This window comes from Xiphophorus maculatus, chromosome 2, assembly GCF_002775205.1.
Source record: "Xiphophorus maculatus strain JP 163 A chromosome 2, X_maculatus-5.0-male, whole genome shotgun sequence".
Classification (NCBI taxonomy): Eukaryota; Metazoa; Chordata; class Actinopteri; order Cyprinodontiformes; family Poeciliidae; genus Xiphophorus; species Xiphophorus maculatus.
Window position 1 is genome coordinate 26,722,726 of NC_036444.1, and position 18,105 is coordinate 26,740,830.

General features: G+C 39.2%; 1 protein-coding gene across 1 annotated transcript; it reads left to right on the forward strand.

Moving 5' to 3' along the window:
• Positions 1-491: 491 nt before the first annotated feature.
• alkbh3 (alkB homolog 3, alpha-ketoglutaratedependent dioxygenase) lies at positions 492-17,541 on the forward strand. The gene is made up of 10 exons (XM_005807451.3): positions 492-581; positions 1,275-1,363; positions 2,027-2,127; positions 2,208-2,242; positions 2,385-2,432; positions 3,058-3,161; positions 12,283-12,371; positions 12,453-12,662; positions 13,983-14,081; positions 16,823-17,541. Exons 2-10 carry the CDS (start codon positions 1,285-1,287, stop codon positions 16,946-16,948), a joined length of 891 nt encoding a protein of 296 aa, XP_005807508.1. The 5' UTR covers positions 492-581; positions 1,275-1,284; the 3' UTR covers positions 16,949-17,541.
• The last annotated feature ends 564 nt before the right edge of the window (positions 17,542-18,105 follow it).

An 18,105-nucleotide genomic window follows, 5' to 3' on the forward strand; every position in this document is an offset into this window, starting at 1 on the left:
GTTTCTGTCCTTGTTCAGGCAAAGCTGTACCTTACACTTTTTACAGTAGATGTGTGCAAAATGATTTCAAGAACAGTACTTGCATCTCTGTTGGGCTTCCCATGTTGGAAAATGATTAATGTCATGCTTTCCTGGAAAACGCGTATGACCAATCTCGCAATATCGGTGCAATGATAATCCAGTAGATGGCAGAATACACGTCTCAAATTGTATACAATAGGTTTTTGGGTAAGTATTGATCGTGGTATAAAAGATAGAGACCACAGAAACCTATGTATCATTTATGATACAAATGGCGATTTAGGGTTTTAAAAGTACTTCAATTATTGCTTAATATGTTTAGGTGAAAATATGGTGTTATTTTTAGGTACAGTGCACGCATTGAGAACTGGGTATATTTATTACATGACTGAGACCATAGACATGCCTATGATATGGGTGGACATTGCATGGGAACCTTAATGAGGCCTGATAGTTTGAAGTAGGAACTATTTTTCTGTAACACGGTAGCAATGGCTGACAGACGTCAGTATTTTTGTCTCTTGACTTAGCTCTGTTGTGGCGCTTTAACTTCTATTTGGGTGAGTATTTGAAGGTTATTTTTATATTTTTCATAAGTCTGTCAGCTTATAACAATATTTACGTAACTTTAAACAGACTGGCTGTTCTCTCCCCCAGTGTATGAGTCTTTTTGGTTACATTTGCTTGAGAAGAGCCACTTTATTGTGGGCATATTATTTGACGACGCATTTTATTAATTTAAGAACATTTTTGCGTTATTGACAGCGAGTGCATTGATATTACAGACTTAAGGCTACTATCTATGTTCTGTAACTTTACTGTGTATCTAATTTCATCTACACGTCATCCTCGGTTTTTCTGTTTGCTCTCATGTTTTGTTGTAAATCGTTTTTTTTAACCAAGATTTTTTTTTAAATCTACCTTCCTGAAAAAAAAAAAACATAGAAAAGCTTCCACGTTCACATAAGGCAGCTTTCTTCTTCTTCTTCTTTTTTTGTTGTTGCAATTTTTAATTCAGATAATCACATCTTTACCTGAGAGGTGATTAGTTGTGTAAAAAGACACACCGCCTCTGTCTTACAACTAAGCAAATCAATGGAAGGATTCTCAAAGGAAGACATTGACCTTGCTAAATAAAATAAAAAAACACCCATATCCAACAACATTGATGTGTTATTTTGTTTGATTTGAGACAAAATGACCTTAAGTGTGAATGATAAGCCAGGTTTATCCGTCTATCTGTCTAACTGCAGATCGGATGGGATGTCAGATAAGCGCCAGCGTGCAAGAGTCCAGGGTTCCTGGGCCAAACAGCTGCCAAAACCCTCAAACAGTCAAACGGGTAATTTTAAGGTCTCTCTTTCAGTTGTGAACATTTCTGATCATTAACGTGGAAGTATTACGTAATTTCCAGCCACATAGTGTCATTTTATAGCACAACTAAGTTGCTATGTTACCTTGAGTTGTCATAAAAATGCTGTATATATTAAATATGACTTACAAAGTTTTGACTTTGTGATTTAATGCCCTGAAATTGGTCCTCTGTTTCTTTAAAAACTCCTGCTCTTCCTGAAGTCATCACAACATGGCTCCTCTATTAACCTTTTTAGCTTTTTTACGAGAAGGAGCTCCTATAATGAGCTCAGCAGATTCTCAGTTCCTCCAGGTGTTTGCTAATTGCTGCTGGCTAGTTTGAAGGAGCATTAAGTTACAGAATCAAAACATTTTTTAAGTCAAATTTGACATAAACAGCGTTTTTGTAACAACTGAAGGTAACATAGTTACTTGATTACGCTACAAGATGGCACCAGGTGCCCAGACAATGCATAATACTGCCCCTTTTAATATTTTATTTTCTTGGAGACTCTCTATTTTGCTTTCTGTAGTTATTGAACTATTCAAAATCAAAGGAAATGCACATTTTGCCACTTTCTAAAAACAAAGGATGATAGACAAAAAATGTGAGCCTTTTTATTTTTTTATTTTTCTTTCTCCCCCTTTACAGCGGGCGGCCTAAACAATCAACCCAAAAACGCCGCCTCTGGCACGTGGGGATTTGGCAACCAGAAAACATCCGAAGCATTTGAGTTTCACAAACCCTCCAAGGTAAACTGTAAAACTGATCCATGTAAGCTGTGTTTGAGTTTAAAATACAATCAAACTTCCCTTCATTTCAATCCCTGCAGCCAATAAGAGAAGTGCCTCCAGAGAAAGTAATAGAGTAAGTTAAACTCTGGTTCAGTTTTTAAGACTTACTGGGATTAAAAGCACATATTTGACCCTTTATTAAATGGCGTATTTTTAAGATTTCAATTTTTTTAAACAGAGCTGGACAAATAATAACGAAAACATTCTTTCAACAGACATTTGGGTGATTATGAAATAAGTCTCAGGCCTTCTGGGGTGTCTCGGTGAGTACGGTTCTAATGAGGAAGGAAACGTGTTTAAGTACCAGACATTTAAATAAACAATCCACTATACTTATTGAAGCTAAAACCAATCTGCAGTGCCTATTTGAGTCCACTAGGTGGCAGCAATCACTCAAATAATCGGTCGCAGGTTAGCTTTTGAATTTCGGCAAATAAAAACGTCTTGACTTTTAGTTTGTGTCTTATGTGTACATGTAACAAAAAGAGGCTACAAAGAAATTTGTCTTCATCAAATGTAAATAAATGAAAACATACTGATTTTTACTTGTATCATCCCGTGTGCCTCATCATTAACCCCACTTCAGTGGTGCTTAAAAAAGATTTTATCAATGAGTCTGAAGGATTAAATATCACTTGTGATCTTTAATCAGTTAGCCTACATCCCTGCCTCGAAATGACGCACATGAAGATGTGCGATTCGTATTACTAACATGTCATATTTTCATATTTATTGATGCTCAAAATGAACCGATAGAAGAAAAAGTAACCGTCCTGGTGGTACAGCCCTTGTCTTTTGCTGGAGTTTAGCGTTGTCAAGAAAAATCTACATTGTTTTCATGATGAGAGATGTGTCATTTTGTGATTTTTTTGTTTTGAATGCGTTCAGGCTGCGGCTGCGGCCCGGGTTCCTCACACCAGAGGAGGCTGACTGGATGTTGAGTAAGCTACTAGCAGAGCTGCCATGGTCCCAGAAGACTAACTACAGACTGGGTGGGTACCAGCAGAACCAACTCCAGACCTACAAGGGGGCAAAGTGGGGGGAACAAAATTCCATAGTTTATAATCTAGAATAGCTTTAGCAGTTTAGCTTTTTGCTGTGGGTTCGCATTGCTTTTAATTTCACTCCATAAACGTTTGTTTACTTCAGGTTCCACAGATGTTTGTCTAACAGAGTTAGTAATTAGAGTCGCCTTCTGAAACCATGATGACTGGAACGTCGACCAACCTGTCTGATGTGTGTTGATGAGTTTGATGATGACACTCGGCAAAATTGTTTCTCACAATTGACCACTGTCGGAAAAAAAGAGAACCTTTCAAGATGTAAAACACTTTGAACTTTGTTGCTGAAATGCACTTTGCAAACGAACTTGGTTTATTGATTAAATTGGATAAAAACACACTATTCACTCTGTATGAAGGCATCACGTTGAGCTCAAGCCATACTCCGGTCTCCCTTTTCTCCCAGCTGGCTCTCGTCCATCCGATGAGCAGTTCCGCGACAGCGCCGCTTCAGACATGACAACAGGATGATGTAAACCTAGCGGGGAGGTGGGAGGTCAGGGTCAGATTTTATAAGGTCTTCATTCACTTGGGAGACTTTGTCAACAACATGTTGGTTGAAGGATCTGCTGAAAGAAGACATGCTTTGTTTCTGCCTTTCTGTTTGTTTTATTCTTTATTTTTGAAACATTGAGATTACAGAAGCTTTATAGGGCCTCCAGGTCACAGGCTTTCTTCCTCCACTTTAGCATTTCCATTTTTAATAATGTCATTCCAATATTTTGCACGTTGTATTTTATTAATACGGACTGCCCATTTGGCAGATTGTAAACTTGTTCCTCTGGATTGAGAATGTTGCTTTCCAGCACAGCCTGCGTTTCCATTACAAATAGGCACAAGCCGTCATCGCTATTGCCCTAATGTCGAAAAAAACAAAATACAATTTTGGAATTGCGGTGCTTCCAGTAAGTAGGAAACGTAATTAAAATCAAAGTTTGTTCAGGCGATAAGTCATTAAAAAACATGCCGCGTGCTACTTTCTGTCGTCTTCTTCGTGGCAAAGTCTAGTTGTTGGTCGTGTGGCTCGTGTGACGTGAAAAAAGTGTTTTCATCGCAGCTTTGTGAAATAAACTAATATTGATTTGCCAAATTGCGCAAATATATGGTCAGTGGTAAAGCAGCTGCAGTCAATGGACAGTAAAGATGCACCAATCTGATTATAATATCTGTATCAATCTAGATATTGAAAAAAATTCTAGATTGGATATAGTTGAAACGTGCCCGACCCATATACGCAGATCTATTCAGTCTAACTTTATGTTTTGTGCTCTGAGCGAGATCATGCTGTAATATTTATTCTACATTATATTTACAATTCCTAATTGCACTTCCTGAACGATTTGAAAGATTTGTTGCAGTTTATTTTTAACATGTTTGACCAAGTTAGTCAACCTATTGTTTTTGTCAGTTTCAGTTTCTCTATGATTTATTTTACGTTTGTTGTTTTACTCCTGACTGAAGAAATAAAAGTTGTATTGTTTTAACCAGTTTGACCAAGCCGCTGGGGCATTTAAGTGTGGTGCAGATGATCAAATGAATCTATTATTCCTAGGCCTGTCACGATAGCAAATTTTGCTCAACGATTAATTGTGTCAAAAATTATCGCGATAAACGATAATATTGTTTGAAGACCTTTTTACACTGAAAATGATGTAATAACGCATGCGATTTCCTGCCAAAGTTAGATACACTTTATTTTCAAAAGAACACTAAACACTGGAGCTGATCAACAGAACAACCAAAAACAAAAATAAAATGGATTCTCAGTCTCCATGAACAAAAAATGTACTGGTAAAAAAACTAAACAACATAAAGCCAAAGTGGAAATAAATACTGCATTCAACCAAAAGAGTGCAGATTATGAAGTCTGTATATTATGTTGCCCTTCAGTAATAATTAGATTTAAATAGAGAAGATGGGAACATCCCACTACCTGATGCAATATTTCACACTACAAGGATTTTTTGCTCCTATTTTTCCCTTTACAACAATCTTAAAACGTTGATCTTTCTAAGATTGTGTGGTGTGTTACGGTAGATCGTCTCCGATCCAAATCAGGGGTTTTCCCCGACTGGGATCTTTAACTCCACCTGTTCAATGTGACAGGTAGCCAATCAGAAAGTGCGGATTCTCCTCCTCCTCCGGATATTTATTATTTACGGGAAAATAATAAGAGAGGGCGAGGGGGATAAAAAACTTCATTTACAGATCCCCCGACCTCCCCAACATCGCTTTACTCCTTTGTTTCTTTTTTAATTTTGGTTTTGTTTCATTTTAGCTCGTGTTTCCGCCAGCGTTAAATTTGTTGCATGTTAGGACAGAATGGTGCGCTAATCAGGCGTGTTAAAGTAGGTCAGTGGTTTATAAACTGTTACAGTGGGTCAGAAGCTTCTTGCCTCATGTAACAGGGTTTCTGGGTAAAAGGTAGTAAATTAAATTAGCTCAAATTAAGACCAGGTAGTAGAAGGTAACCAATACAATTTGACTTGGTAGTAAATTTTTCAAAAAACATTTCATGACCCCTTCAATATATTTGGAATTTTACATTGATGCTGAATTTTTGTTTTAAGTTCCTCTAACTATAAAATCTGTATTAAAAATGAGATCTACTCCCAGGACCTGAGCTGACGTTGATAGACTCGATTGGTGTCGCTGTCCGATCTGCTGTGCGCCTGCGTGGTGTTGAGAGCGCCTAAGGTGTTGAGACTAGCGAGTCACCATGAGAAAATATACATTTTCACGACTTCGCCTGGATGACTAGGTGGCAGAGAAGCACTTTGTAAAATATACAGAAAAATATATAAATATGACCTCGTGACTGCGATCAAACTGAACCAAGCGGAACATCTGCAGTTTATTAGCAGCGGATTCCTGCAGGGGAGCAGATAAAAGTTTTACACTGAATATTGGACTACAAAATGGTGAAACTCTTCTGGGTTAAAGTGGTGGATTTGCTGAGTAACTGGTTGGATGTAGCGGTCCCATTGACACTTGCCCTATACCTGTTAGGAGATAGAACCCAAATAACAAATAAAAATGGGTCGGGCGGTAAAGTGGAGGGACCAGTGGTTCCAGCGGATCACTTCCAGTTCAGACTTGTGGGAATAATGATTTAGTGCCCACAGATTCTCTTTTATTTCATAATAATGCTCACTGCGTGCTATTATCACCCCTAGCATTAGTTGCCATGCTGCTGACAATGATGTCATCAGCATGACTTCAAATGATGTCTGTGTCAGGAGGACCTTCTAAGGATGACTTTGTGATGTCATAGAGTCCGGGACACGACCAGCTGATTAGCTAATTCCCTGGTCAGTAAACAAAATTCATTTGGTCTTAACACAGCTCAACAAAGATGACTGAAGAAAGCGGACAGAGTGAGGTTTATTTGAAACCTAAGGATTCTTTCTGGACAAAAATCAAGAAAAACTTCTCCAGAAGAGTCCATCCTTGTCCAAGAAGCTCCGACTACAGGAAGAAAGATTTTCTCAGCCATCTGCTTTGGAAAGTGATCGAAAAATCTGCGGACGGACCAACTCTGCATCTAGTCAAAGAGATATTTCACAAAGAGCATAGGAGAATTTTGCTGTTGCTTTTGAAAAGAACCGGAGAGTTAAATGTGGACGTGCTCTCTGAGGTGTCAGAAGAACTCAGTAATAGAATTTTTCAAAGTATTGCCAGTGATTCTTTCCACTTTGCTTCTGGGCTGCATTTCATTGCACTGCTTGATTACAAGGAAGGACATGAAGTTATCGTGGAAAATTTCAAATGTCACCTGGAGAATCCTGTTCCTCCAAAGAAAAGATTTTCTTTTGCAAAAGAGAAGTTCATAAAGACATTTTTTCCTACTGAGGAGTTGTACTCAGATGAAAAGTGCCTCAGTGAGGATTATACTAAGGCAGACATGGACCCTGAGCAGTTTTTGAAAGATGCCAAGAAGATGGGTTTCAAACGTGGCACCGAAGAAGAAAGGAGATACAAGGTACAGAAAATTCTTTGGCGATTAATTTATAAGTCTAGTTATAGATCGAGTTATGGACATTACAAAAGGAAGCACACCGAACCGGTCCAACGAAAGCTTGCTCCAAGACTGTGGGAAGAAGTAAAGGACATCGATTTTGTTTTTTTTGACGAGATGGAAAGGAAACACTGCCAAGACATTTATCAACTTCTTTGTGGCAATGATGATGTTGTTCGAGAACTGCTATTCAAAATGATAAGAAGCGACAACCCAATAGTGATTTACAAGGTCATAGAGTGTTTCAGGAGAACCCTGGCACGTCCCAGGAAAGTTAACCTTCAAAAAGACTATCTTAGAAAAGCATGGAAGGGCTTTCAATACGTTGTCTGTTGTGGAGACGATTTAGAGGATACAGACGATTATCAGAGGCAAAAACCGTCTCAGAGGGAACCAAACATTGAGCCTCGTCCTGCCTCCGAGTCAGGACCTGCCTCCGAGTCGGGACCTGCCTCCGAGTCTGGACCTGCCTCAGAGTCGGGACCTGCCTCAGAGTCGGGACCTGCCTCAGAGTCGGGACCTGCCTCCGAGTCGGGACCTGCCTCCGAGTCGGGACCTGCCTCCGAGTCGGGACCTGCCTCAGAGTCGGGACCTGCCTCCGAGTCGGGACCTGTCTCAGAGTCAGGGCCGGGCTTTGAGTCAGGACCTGCCTCCGAGTCAGGACCTGTCTCCGAGTCGGGACTGGGCTCCGAGGCAGGACCTCCCTCAGAGTCGGGACCTGTCTCCGAGTCAGGACCGGGCTCCGAGGCAGGACCTACCTCGGAGTCAGGACCGGGCTCCGAGTCAGGACCTGTCTCGGAGTCAGGACCGGGCTCCGAGTCAGGACCTGTCTCGGAGTCAGGACCGGGCTCCGAGTCAGGACCTGTCTCGGAGTCAGGACCTGTCTCGGAGTCAGGACCGGGCTCCGAGTCAGGACCTGTCTCGGAGTCAGGACCGGGCTCCGAGTCAGGACCGGGCTTTGAGCCAGGACCTGTCTCAGAGTCAGGACGTGCCTCCGAGTCAGGACCTGTCTCCGAGTCGGGACCGGGCTCCGAGGCAGAACCTGCCTCAGAGTCGGGACTTGTCTCAGAGTCAGGACCGGGCTCCGAGTCAGGACCGGGCTTTGAGCCAGGACCGGGCTCCGAGTCAGGACCTGCCTCAGAGTCATTACCTGGCTCCGAGTCAGGACCTGCCTCTGAGTCAGGACCGGGCACCGAGTCAGGACCTGCCTCCGAGTAAGGACCCGCCTCTGTTACTTGTAAGGTGGTGCACTTGAAATAAGATAAAACTAAGATATTTGCACTAGAACCTAAACAAAAATGCTTGATAAGAAGTTTTTGCAGTGCAGAGTGAGACGTTGCTGCTGCAATAAACGACTGATTGATTCCAACACATAAAATGGCTTTTTACACGTCTTCACCAGGTGTGCTAACAAATCTGTCTCCACATGCCTTCAGTTTTTCAAAATAAGAGAAGAAACTAAGGTGAATCGAAATGCCACAGTGCCTGGATACAGGATGCAAGAAAACAAAACATGACTTTTCAAAATCTCTGAATTTGAAAAGTCCAAAACTTGCTAGAAAAAAAATCATAAATGTTCTAAAATAAAACAAATACATGAGTTTGAGTCAAAAATGTCTATAGATGTCTATAGCTCTGCTCACGATTAAATTAAAATTATAAGAAAAATACTTTGTGCTTAACATTTCCTATTAAGAGTAAATAAAATTGTCATTGAAATTTAATGACCAAAGTGACAAGGACAGAACATTGTCTGGTTCTTTAATTGGCAGATTTAGGTACATTTTGGTAGATTTAGGAGGGTTTGAGTGTGTGTGTGGTTCTACAAAACAAAGTAAACAAACATCATACAAATTACAATCCAAAGTATACATCATATTAGCAGGCTACATAACATATTAGTCACATTCTTGTCTTCTAGACCCAGAGGGCTTTACTAGGTCTAAGCCATATTGGGTAACATTCTTCCCATTACTCCAGTCTTGTGTTTCAGTTACTTGTAATGTTAATTAAAGTAAAAGATAACAACATGATAAAAATCACTAGTTTAACTGAAAACTTAGCTTAGTTTAACCATAGCTTTTACAAAGTGAGAAAACAAAAAATGTTCAGAGTTACAAAATACACAAATTATCTTAATAAAACACAAAATATATTGTATTATGGACACACACTTGTAGAAACTACATGAAATGCCTCCAAACATGGCTACTGCCGATTTACACTGCTACACCAAAACAAAACATTGCTCACAAAACGGCCGCGCCCCCTAATGGCCAGGATATGAATTGCACCACAGTCAGAGCAGCAGCAGCAGCAGCATCTGTATTTACACTTTGGAAAGTCCCATCAAAAACTCAGCATTTCACCAGTTTAAGAGCCAAATTTTGACAAATTAAAGAGAAAATTGTTCTCAGCACGCAGAAGTGCTTGACTTTATAAGCTCCATCTGTTTTACGTTTCACACATACCTTAAAGGAATCACTACGTTATTAATGATTAATTTCCATGTTAGCTAAGCCCCATTTATACTTTATGAAATCAAAACACATACTTAGCTAAGCCAATAAATATCCAACCTAATGAGGTAACTGAGGGTAAATCATGGGGCTGGGTAGGCCTGTCACGATAGCAAATTTGCTCAACGATTAATTGTCTCAAAAATTATTGCGATAAACGATAATACAGTTTGAAGACCTTTTTACACTGATTTAATGTAAATGACGTAATAATGCATGCGATTTCTTGCCAAAGATAGATACACTTTATTTTCAAAAGAACATTTAACACTTGAGCTGATAAACAAAATAAACAAAACAACCAAAAACAAAAATAAAATGGATTCTCAGTCTCCATGAACAAAAAACTCACTTGAAAAAAAAAACTAAACAACATAAAGCCAAAGTGTAAATAAATACTGCATTCAACCAAAAGAGTGCAGATTATGAAGTCTGTATATTATGTTGCCCTTCAGTAATAATTAGATTTAAATAGAGAAGATGGGCACATCGACTACCTGATGCAATAGTTCACACTACATGATTTTTTGCTCCTATTTTTCCCCTTACGACAATCTTAGAACGTTGGTCTTTCTAAGACCAACTACCAACTTTCTAAGATTGGTCTTAGAAGTTGGTCTTAGAAAGACCAACTTTCTAAGATTGTCGTCCTGACTTTCTCTTTTGGCCCCAATCCCACTAAGATTGTGATCCTGACTTTCTAAGACCATGTTGAAACGTTCATCTTTCTAAGATTGTGTGGTGTGTTATGGTAGATCGTCGTTGCCGCTCCGATCCAAATCAGGGTTTTCCCCGACTGGGAGCTTTAACTACACCTGTTGAATGTGACAGGTAGCCAATCAGAAAGCGCGGATTCTCCTCTATGCTTTCTGAGGTGAAATTACGGAGGGGAATCCCAAACAGCTGACACGGCGCAACCCGAAGTCCAGCGAACATTGGAGATGATATGTGGAAACAACATTAATGTTTATTCAACATGCAAAGAATATAGAAATGACAAGGGGAGGAAACCGGTAACTTTTCAGCTGTTCTTTGTTAACATGACGTAAACAGGTTCTAATGATTTTCATTCAGTCAGGACTTTACTCTGACACTAGCCACATGCATTGCAGGTAGATTGTAGTAAAGCATTGATTAATGTCTGGTTTTAAAATTAGTTCACTGGACTTGTGGCCATTATTTTGTGCCCATTGTTGGACACCACACGGCAGGAACGAACCATTGAACAGTTATACCTAGGATTTCTGTCGGCTAACATGTGGTCTCTCAGGTTTTGAAAATGGGCCGACAATCGGCCGACAGCTGGTGTGCGCTGGGCTTTACACTAAGTAAAATGAGGAAGGAGGGTCAGTGGAGAGCACCGGAGTTGAGCCTTTTTTCATTCAGTGTCTTTAGCTGAAAGAGAAAAAGGTCGGAAGAGACGATAGTTTAATTTATCATACGATTAATTGATTTACCGTTTATTGAGACAGGCCTAATTATTCGGTACATTTATGTCTGTGTTTAAAAAAGAAAAAGAAAGAAAGAAATGTTTTAAGTCAATTCAGCTGTTTTCCTGTATCGGATTGGTATCGGCCGACACCAAACCTCAGATATCGGTGTTGGAAGTGAAAAAAGTTTGTCGGTGGGTCTCAGGGAGGACTCAGCATCTGGTGACTGCTTTTTAAAAAAATTTTTACAGGTTGTAATTAAAATATGATACAAATATTTCGTGTTGTCAGGTAAGCCAGAATGTAGATGGTGAGTTTAAAAAGTATTTTTATCTTTAAAATACTTACTGCTAATATTTTTGTCTATTTTTTCTTTGCTTGCCCACTTTAATGCTCTGACTCAGTTTTCCCATCCATTTGGCGTCTAAATTAAGCCACATACAGACTTCTAACTTCTTTTCCTCTGATCCCGTCTTTTTATGGAAGAAGTGCTTAAATTTCTTCTCGTATTTATAAACGCTTGTTCCCCGGGTCCTGTCATAATTCAGTCCCAGTACAAGTGATGGCCTGTCCTGCAGTTTGTTTTGGTTCCACCGTGTTTCTGTGCCAGAGGATCGGCCAGAATAAGCAGAAAGCCAGAGAGTCGTTTCTCGGGAGATCGGCCCAAAGGCAACAAGTGAATGAGAGTCGAATTAGATTTAGTCGACAGCTTCGCTCTGCCGCAGGCTGAAAACACGCTTTGGTGGCAAAATGGTTTAGAACCAGTTCTCCTCCTGCTCTGTTCAACTCAAAAAGGTTACATTTATGTACTGATGTTGTTTAAAGACATTAGGGATGCGTTTATTTAGATTTTTTTTTTTTTTTTTTTGCTGTTTTCTGCGAAGAAAAGTAAATTCAGAAAGGATTTTAAAACTTGCTACAGTTTTGATGTTTGTGTTAAAGAAATGCATTGAATTTCTAAAGAACCCCCCGCCCCCCTGAAAAAAACAAAATGCTTTCGCTCTAATAAACATTATTGTGACTTTCTCATTCTTATTATAGACATGGCCATTTTTGTAATGTTCTGATTGTTTCTATTTGTCCAGGTGAGGCGTATGACGAGCCCAGGCTCACCTGCTGGTACGGAGAGTTACCGTACACATACGCTCGCTCCACTATGGCTGCCAACACACAGGTACCTGAAACGATAAATAAATGTTCTTAATATTACCATCCTGAATCATTTTATCGTCGTCTTCTCATCCTCTCCACACAGTGGCATCCACTGCTGGTCGCCCTCAGAGAGGCGGTGGAGCAGGCCAGCGGCTGCACCTTCAACTCGCTGCTGTGTAACTTGTACCGAGACGGACACGACGGCATCGGCTGGCACAGCGACGACGAGGCCTCTTTGGGCCCCGAACCCACCATCGCGTCTCTGAGTCTGGGCGACACCAGAGTGTTCAGCCTTCGCAAGCAGCCTTCAGCGGTGAGATCATGGCGACGACAGCTGCTTTCCCTGCCCTCAAACGTTTCCTATTTGTTTCATTTTTACACACGTATATTAAGCAGTGTGCCCGCACGTCCTTAAATAGTTTAAAATTCACGTGTCTACATTTAAAGTCTTACAAAATGTCTTGAATTAACTAAAAAAAGACTAAGTTGGCCTTAAAATACGTCAATCACAGGTCTTACATTTTGGACTGTTTGATTTTATATATTCTATGTTTTTTGGGGGTTTTTTTCTTGTGGGATTTTTCTGTCAGGTAAAAGTTTGAGCAACACTCTGCTCTACGGACATGTATTACGGTTGAGGCTTTTGCTAACTAGCTGCTAATATATGCTAGCTAGCTAGCTAGCATTTTTTGCGTAAATGTATCTCTGGACGATGTTTGTACATTTCTGTTGCATTTGAGTGTACGGAAGTACATTGTGGTTGAGGCTACCGCTAAGTAGCTGCTAGTACTCTCTTGCTAGCTAGGTAGCTGTTTTGCGACTGTCACTGGCTGTACAATGTTTGCACATTTCTGCGGACACGTTGGACTTCAATTCCATCCGTAATGACTTTAAAAAGTCTTAAATTCAATTTTGTGAAACCTGCAGAAACTCGGTTATGAATTTCTGCTCACTTTTAGGACCTGTTTGTTGGCAGTAAATTAGCTTTACAGTTCCCTAAAAATATTCTGTTAGATGCGTCGCTTATTTGTGTGGGTTTTTGTTTGTTTGTTTCTTTTTAAATCCTCAGTTTGGTTTGGGCATCAGTGCCAAAATTTGGCTCACATTTAGTAAAACTGTAATTTTAATTAAAGCTACAGTCAGGTGAAAAAACTGTGATGTTTTAGGATTGCAAACTTTGCAATCCATAGAGCCATTTTCTCTCTCATTCCAGTGAAATAAAACTTGTTTAGAGCCGCAAAAATTACAAGACCTGTTGGGAGAAAAAAGATAAATATCAGCTATTATCTGGAATTTTGTCATTTTTATAGAACCACTGTTTTTATTTTTAGGGTTTGAAATAAAGAAATTTTTTAAACTTTGTAAAAAACAAAAAAAAAGGATAGAGACATTGAGTGTTTCCAATCTATAACACAAGAAACAAAAAGATCCATAAATCATCTTCTGATGTGTAAATTCTGATAAAGAGAGGACTTACTACTAAAAACCTGCATTTTGTATTACATGTGTATTTAAAATAATTTGTTGGTTCTTGCTCATTTGAAGTCAAAGGGATTCCTTTACAAACTCTGATTTAAAGGTCTGAGTTTCTAACTCTCGGGCCGTGTTTTGCATCAATCTGCTTCCATGTCAGGAGGACGACGGCGACTACACATATGTGGAGCGAATTCGGATTCCTCTGAGCCACGGGACTCTGCTGCTGATGGAGGGAGCCACGCAGGACGACTGGCAGGCAGGTTTTAACTCAGTTTTAATCAGGAGTGCAAGATTTCCACAACCAAGCCTCAATGTTTACCGTAAATAGTCATGTGCTTTGACTGAAGACGTGTGATGGAGTTCCTTCCACGACTGACAGGCGGCCAGGACAGATTTGCTTCTCCTGGCGAGTTTAGAGCCTCACCTTTCAAGGAGAGACATGTATTTGAGGCTCAGACAGCTTCTAGGTTTAAATTAGAGGAGGAACCTTAAAGTGGGCGACAGAGTGAGGGTATGATACCGTTTGCGGGGCAGTTTCACATGGGTAAAATCAGAGCTTTGCGACAAAAACAAAGGTAAATGCATTGTGTCACTAAAGATTGATTTATTTCACTTTGTGTAGAAAAAAAATTCACAGAAAGCTTAAAATTGCCAAGCTATATGAGAGTTTTGTGTTTTTTGAAGCAAAACGAAGCATTCAGAAGCTGTTTTAAAGTAAACTAGAAGGCGCAATTAGCATCATCATCATTTAATTATTTAATTATTTGTACAATCGGTGCTAGATGGCATTAAAATCAAAATGAAAAAGAGAAAACTGTGAAAATATGTTTGCATGTTATAATCTGAATTTTTGTCATCTTTTGTGATTTTTGTTGATGTAAAAAGTGGTCTAGTATAATCAGGAAAGCAACATTTCTGGGTCACAATAGCAGAGACTCCTAAACGGTACCATGAGGAACTCCGCATAGAATTAGAATTAGAATGGCTTTATTGTCATAAAGCACAACACATTTTAGAAAATACCAACACTGAAAGCAGTGCAAATAAATACATAATAACACATACTATAAATATATTTCAATAAGTGTTAAAATATAATAGAAATATTCAAGAATTCTTTGTAAAATAGATGGACGTCGATACATTTTTGCCCTTAATATTGTTCGCATAAGTTTACATCAGAAATTGTATGAACACTGTTTGTACTCCCCCATGACTTTTCTTTTTTTTTTTCCTTCAAAGCTTTCCATCCATTTCCCTCTCATTAAACTAAATTAGTGGAGTCGTAAAGTGACAAACTAAAGAGCAAGAGAATAAAAAACGTGGAAAGTAAAGAGCCGGGGGAAAAGCTGCGAGCGCCAACAGAACATAAGATAAGGTCAGGCCTGTTTTATGTTGACGTCTCTCCAACTGACCCAACAAAGGTATCAGTGGTGCTTCAGATTGAGTTCAGGGAGAGGAGATCACGCGGGTCATTAATCCGCTCTGTTACTGCAGTCAGACCTTTCAGTGAGAGTCTGAATGTCTGCTCTGCTTAAAGGGCTCCGTTTTAAAAACAGAATAAGTTGCGCCTTACGCAAGTGTGAGTGTGCAGTGGGGTTCGGGTAGAGAGATCCAGCATACTACTGTAGATCACCAATGCAAAAGGTCCACATATCGTAACTAAGCTGATCTAAGGGTGAGTGAAATTTACTTAGGCTGAGAAGTGAATAAGTAAGTCTTGTTGGTGGATGCCATGTTTTTCAGTCCACTGTTTCCTACTTTTGCTTCTTTTTTTTTTTAGAGGCTCGGATGTTTCATCGGTGTTGACTTTAATAGAGACCAGGAAGAACTGAGTCTCGGATGGTTTTACTGTATGACGCTGAATTTTATGGAACAGTGTTGAATTTGAGAATCTTGGCATTTTAGAAAACTCAATAGCTAATGTAATGGTCTTAATTGTTGAGTTGAAGACAAAGAGGTGGCGTTTTATGTTAAGACGGATTATTCCTCAGATTAAACGAATTGAACCCGTCACTTATTTAAAATCCAGTTTACCAGTTCAACTCCAAATTGTTTGTTTCTCTGTTTTACTATAGTAAACGATATTTAATACAAACACTTAGTGGGATTTTCCTCGTCTACTTATGTGAATTATTAATGACTCTCTAATTATTAATAAATTACTAACCAGAGCTTCTCTACTTTAATATGTGGTTGTCATTAGGCCAGTTCGATGTCTCTTCTTTCCTGTTATTGGTGTGTATGCTCTAAAATAAGGAACATTTTTTTCATATTATTCTCACATTTATCATTAAAAGTAATAGAATAAAGCCTCTTTTTTTTAACAGTGAATAGGTTAAAATGTTTGTCATCTTTGTTGTCATCTGTGTTAAAACTGCATTGTGTAAGTTTTATAAAAATATATATTTTTCAGATTGAAACTGTCAGGTTGGGACAGTTTGGAATGAGACAGGTAATCAAGCTCCTCTGCCTTTTCCCTGTTCTAATCAGAAACAACCAATCAGAGCCAGGAAGAGGGTCTTAGCGCTGTCAGTCACGCTCATGTACGCACCGCTGAGCCCACAGCTTCTGTTTTGAATGCTAAGGCTAGTTAGCACAGCCACCAATGACAGCAGTAATGGTTTTCCTGGATTGGTAAGTTGTTTCTCCGCCATTAGCACATTTAGCAGCAGGAACATGAGGTTGATTGACAACGCTAAGACCCTCCCCCTGGCTCTGATTGGTTGTTTTTCGTCAGGAGCGGTTCATTTCATCGGACCGCAATAAGCCACCTTTTCACAGATGATTTGTCTCATACTGTCACAACATAATGATAGTTTTAACAAATATCTGAAATATACAGTATATATATGATATAATTTTTTTAAATAAAAGTTACATACTGCAGCTGTAAGTGTTGCACATTAGCAGAGACTTGCCCACGTTCCTGACACTTTATCATGCTCCTCCTAGCATTAGAGATGCTTTACTCATCAGTTTCTTTCTCTTCATCAGCATCAAGTGGCAAAGGAATACCATGACCGGGGCCCGCGCATCAACCTGACCTTCAGGACCATCCACCCGGAGCCGGAAGGCCACAGGCCGGGCACAAAGATGAGATTCACAGCAAAGAACCCGTAGGTTCCTCTCTGAGTCAGGCTGGTGATGGAAATGTTCACCACTTAAATGTAGATATGCTTTTGAAGAAGGAGGTATGAGTTGCAGTGGGATTGTAAATTATTACACAGCCCTGCTTAGTTTATATAATCAGAGAAAACTAGTTGAGAAAAGTTGTGCTTAACATTTCTGAGGCTGCTGCTTTATCAAAACCTTGAAATATTTTATTTAGTATTAGCTTTGCCAACTTGAAACGCGGCTCCATCCACTGACTCCTGCAGTGTTCAATATGTTAAATAATATACTTTTTTCTGATTTTCACCCTAATGAATGAATTTCATCTGTTCGATGTAAAATCTGGCCAAAATCTATTTTTGAACAACTGATTTTGGATGACTTTCAAATGTTTGTGCTGGTTCATAGTATAAGAAGGATCTGGAGTGACTAATGTGTAAAGAAACTGCTAGTGACAGCAAGTGGGTTTATTAGTGGGGATAAACTTTCATGGAAAAGTTGATCAAACAAAACTACTTTGTTTTTTGTTTGTTTGTTTAATTTTCTTGACAAATGTTCAAATCCTGAAATAATAAAAACACGAAAGCTTTTTGAAAATTGAAGTCTGTAGTTTTCTGTGTTCGAGAAATAAAAACGAGACTTAATGTGAGAAACTGCAAAACTATTTCAACCACTTCATTTTCTGAAGTTTGTGTCTTGTGGTAACATAAACCGAATCCGTCTGCTGAGCTGCAGAGTTTTTGTCTTAAACATTCTTATGTAAATGGAGGATCTCTGTAAATCTTTTCTATAAAGTGAGAGTGTTGCTACCTGGTGGGGAATTGAAAACAAACCTGAAACTTTCTATCAAACAATGAGGAAATTTGATTTAGTGTGACTTAAAGAAATAGGTCTACAACTTAAACCAATATATTTACATACACTGACTAAAAAGAAACATACATGGTTTTTTGGGGGTTTTTTTACTCACTGCCTGAAGTTAAATCTGACCAAACCTTTCTTGATTTAGGTCAGTTAGAATTACCCAAATTATTTCTATTTCCTAGCTGCCAGAAAATGTTGCGAGAATATTTTTAAGAGATCTTTTTTTTCTGCTTGAATTCAAAGGGTTACATACATTTGGTCATCATCCAGAATTACCATCTTTTAAACTGCATGACTTGCGG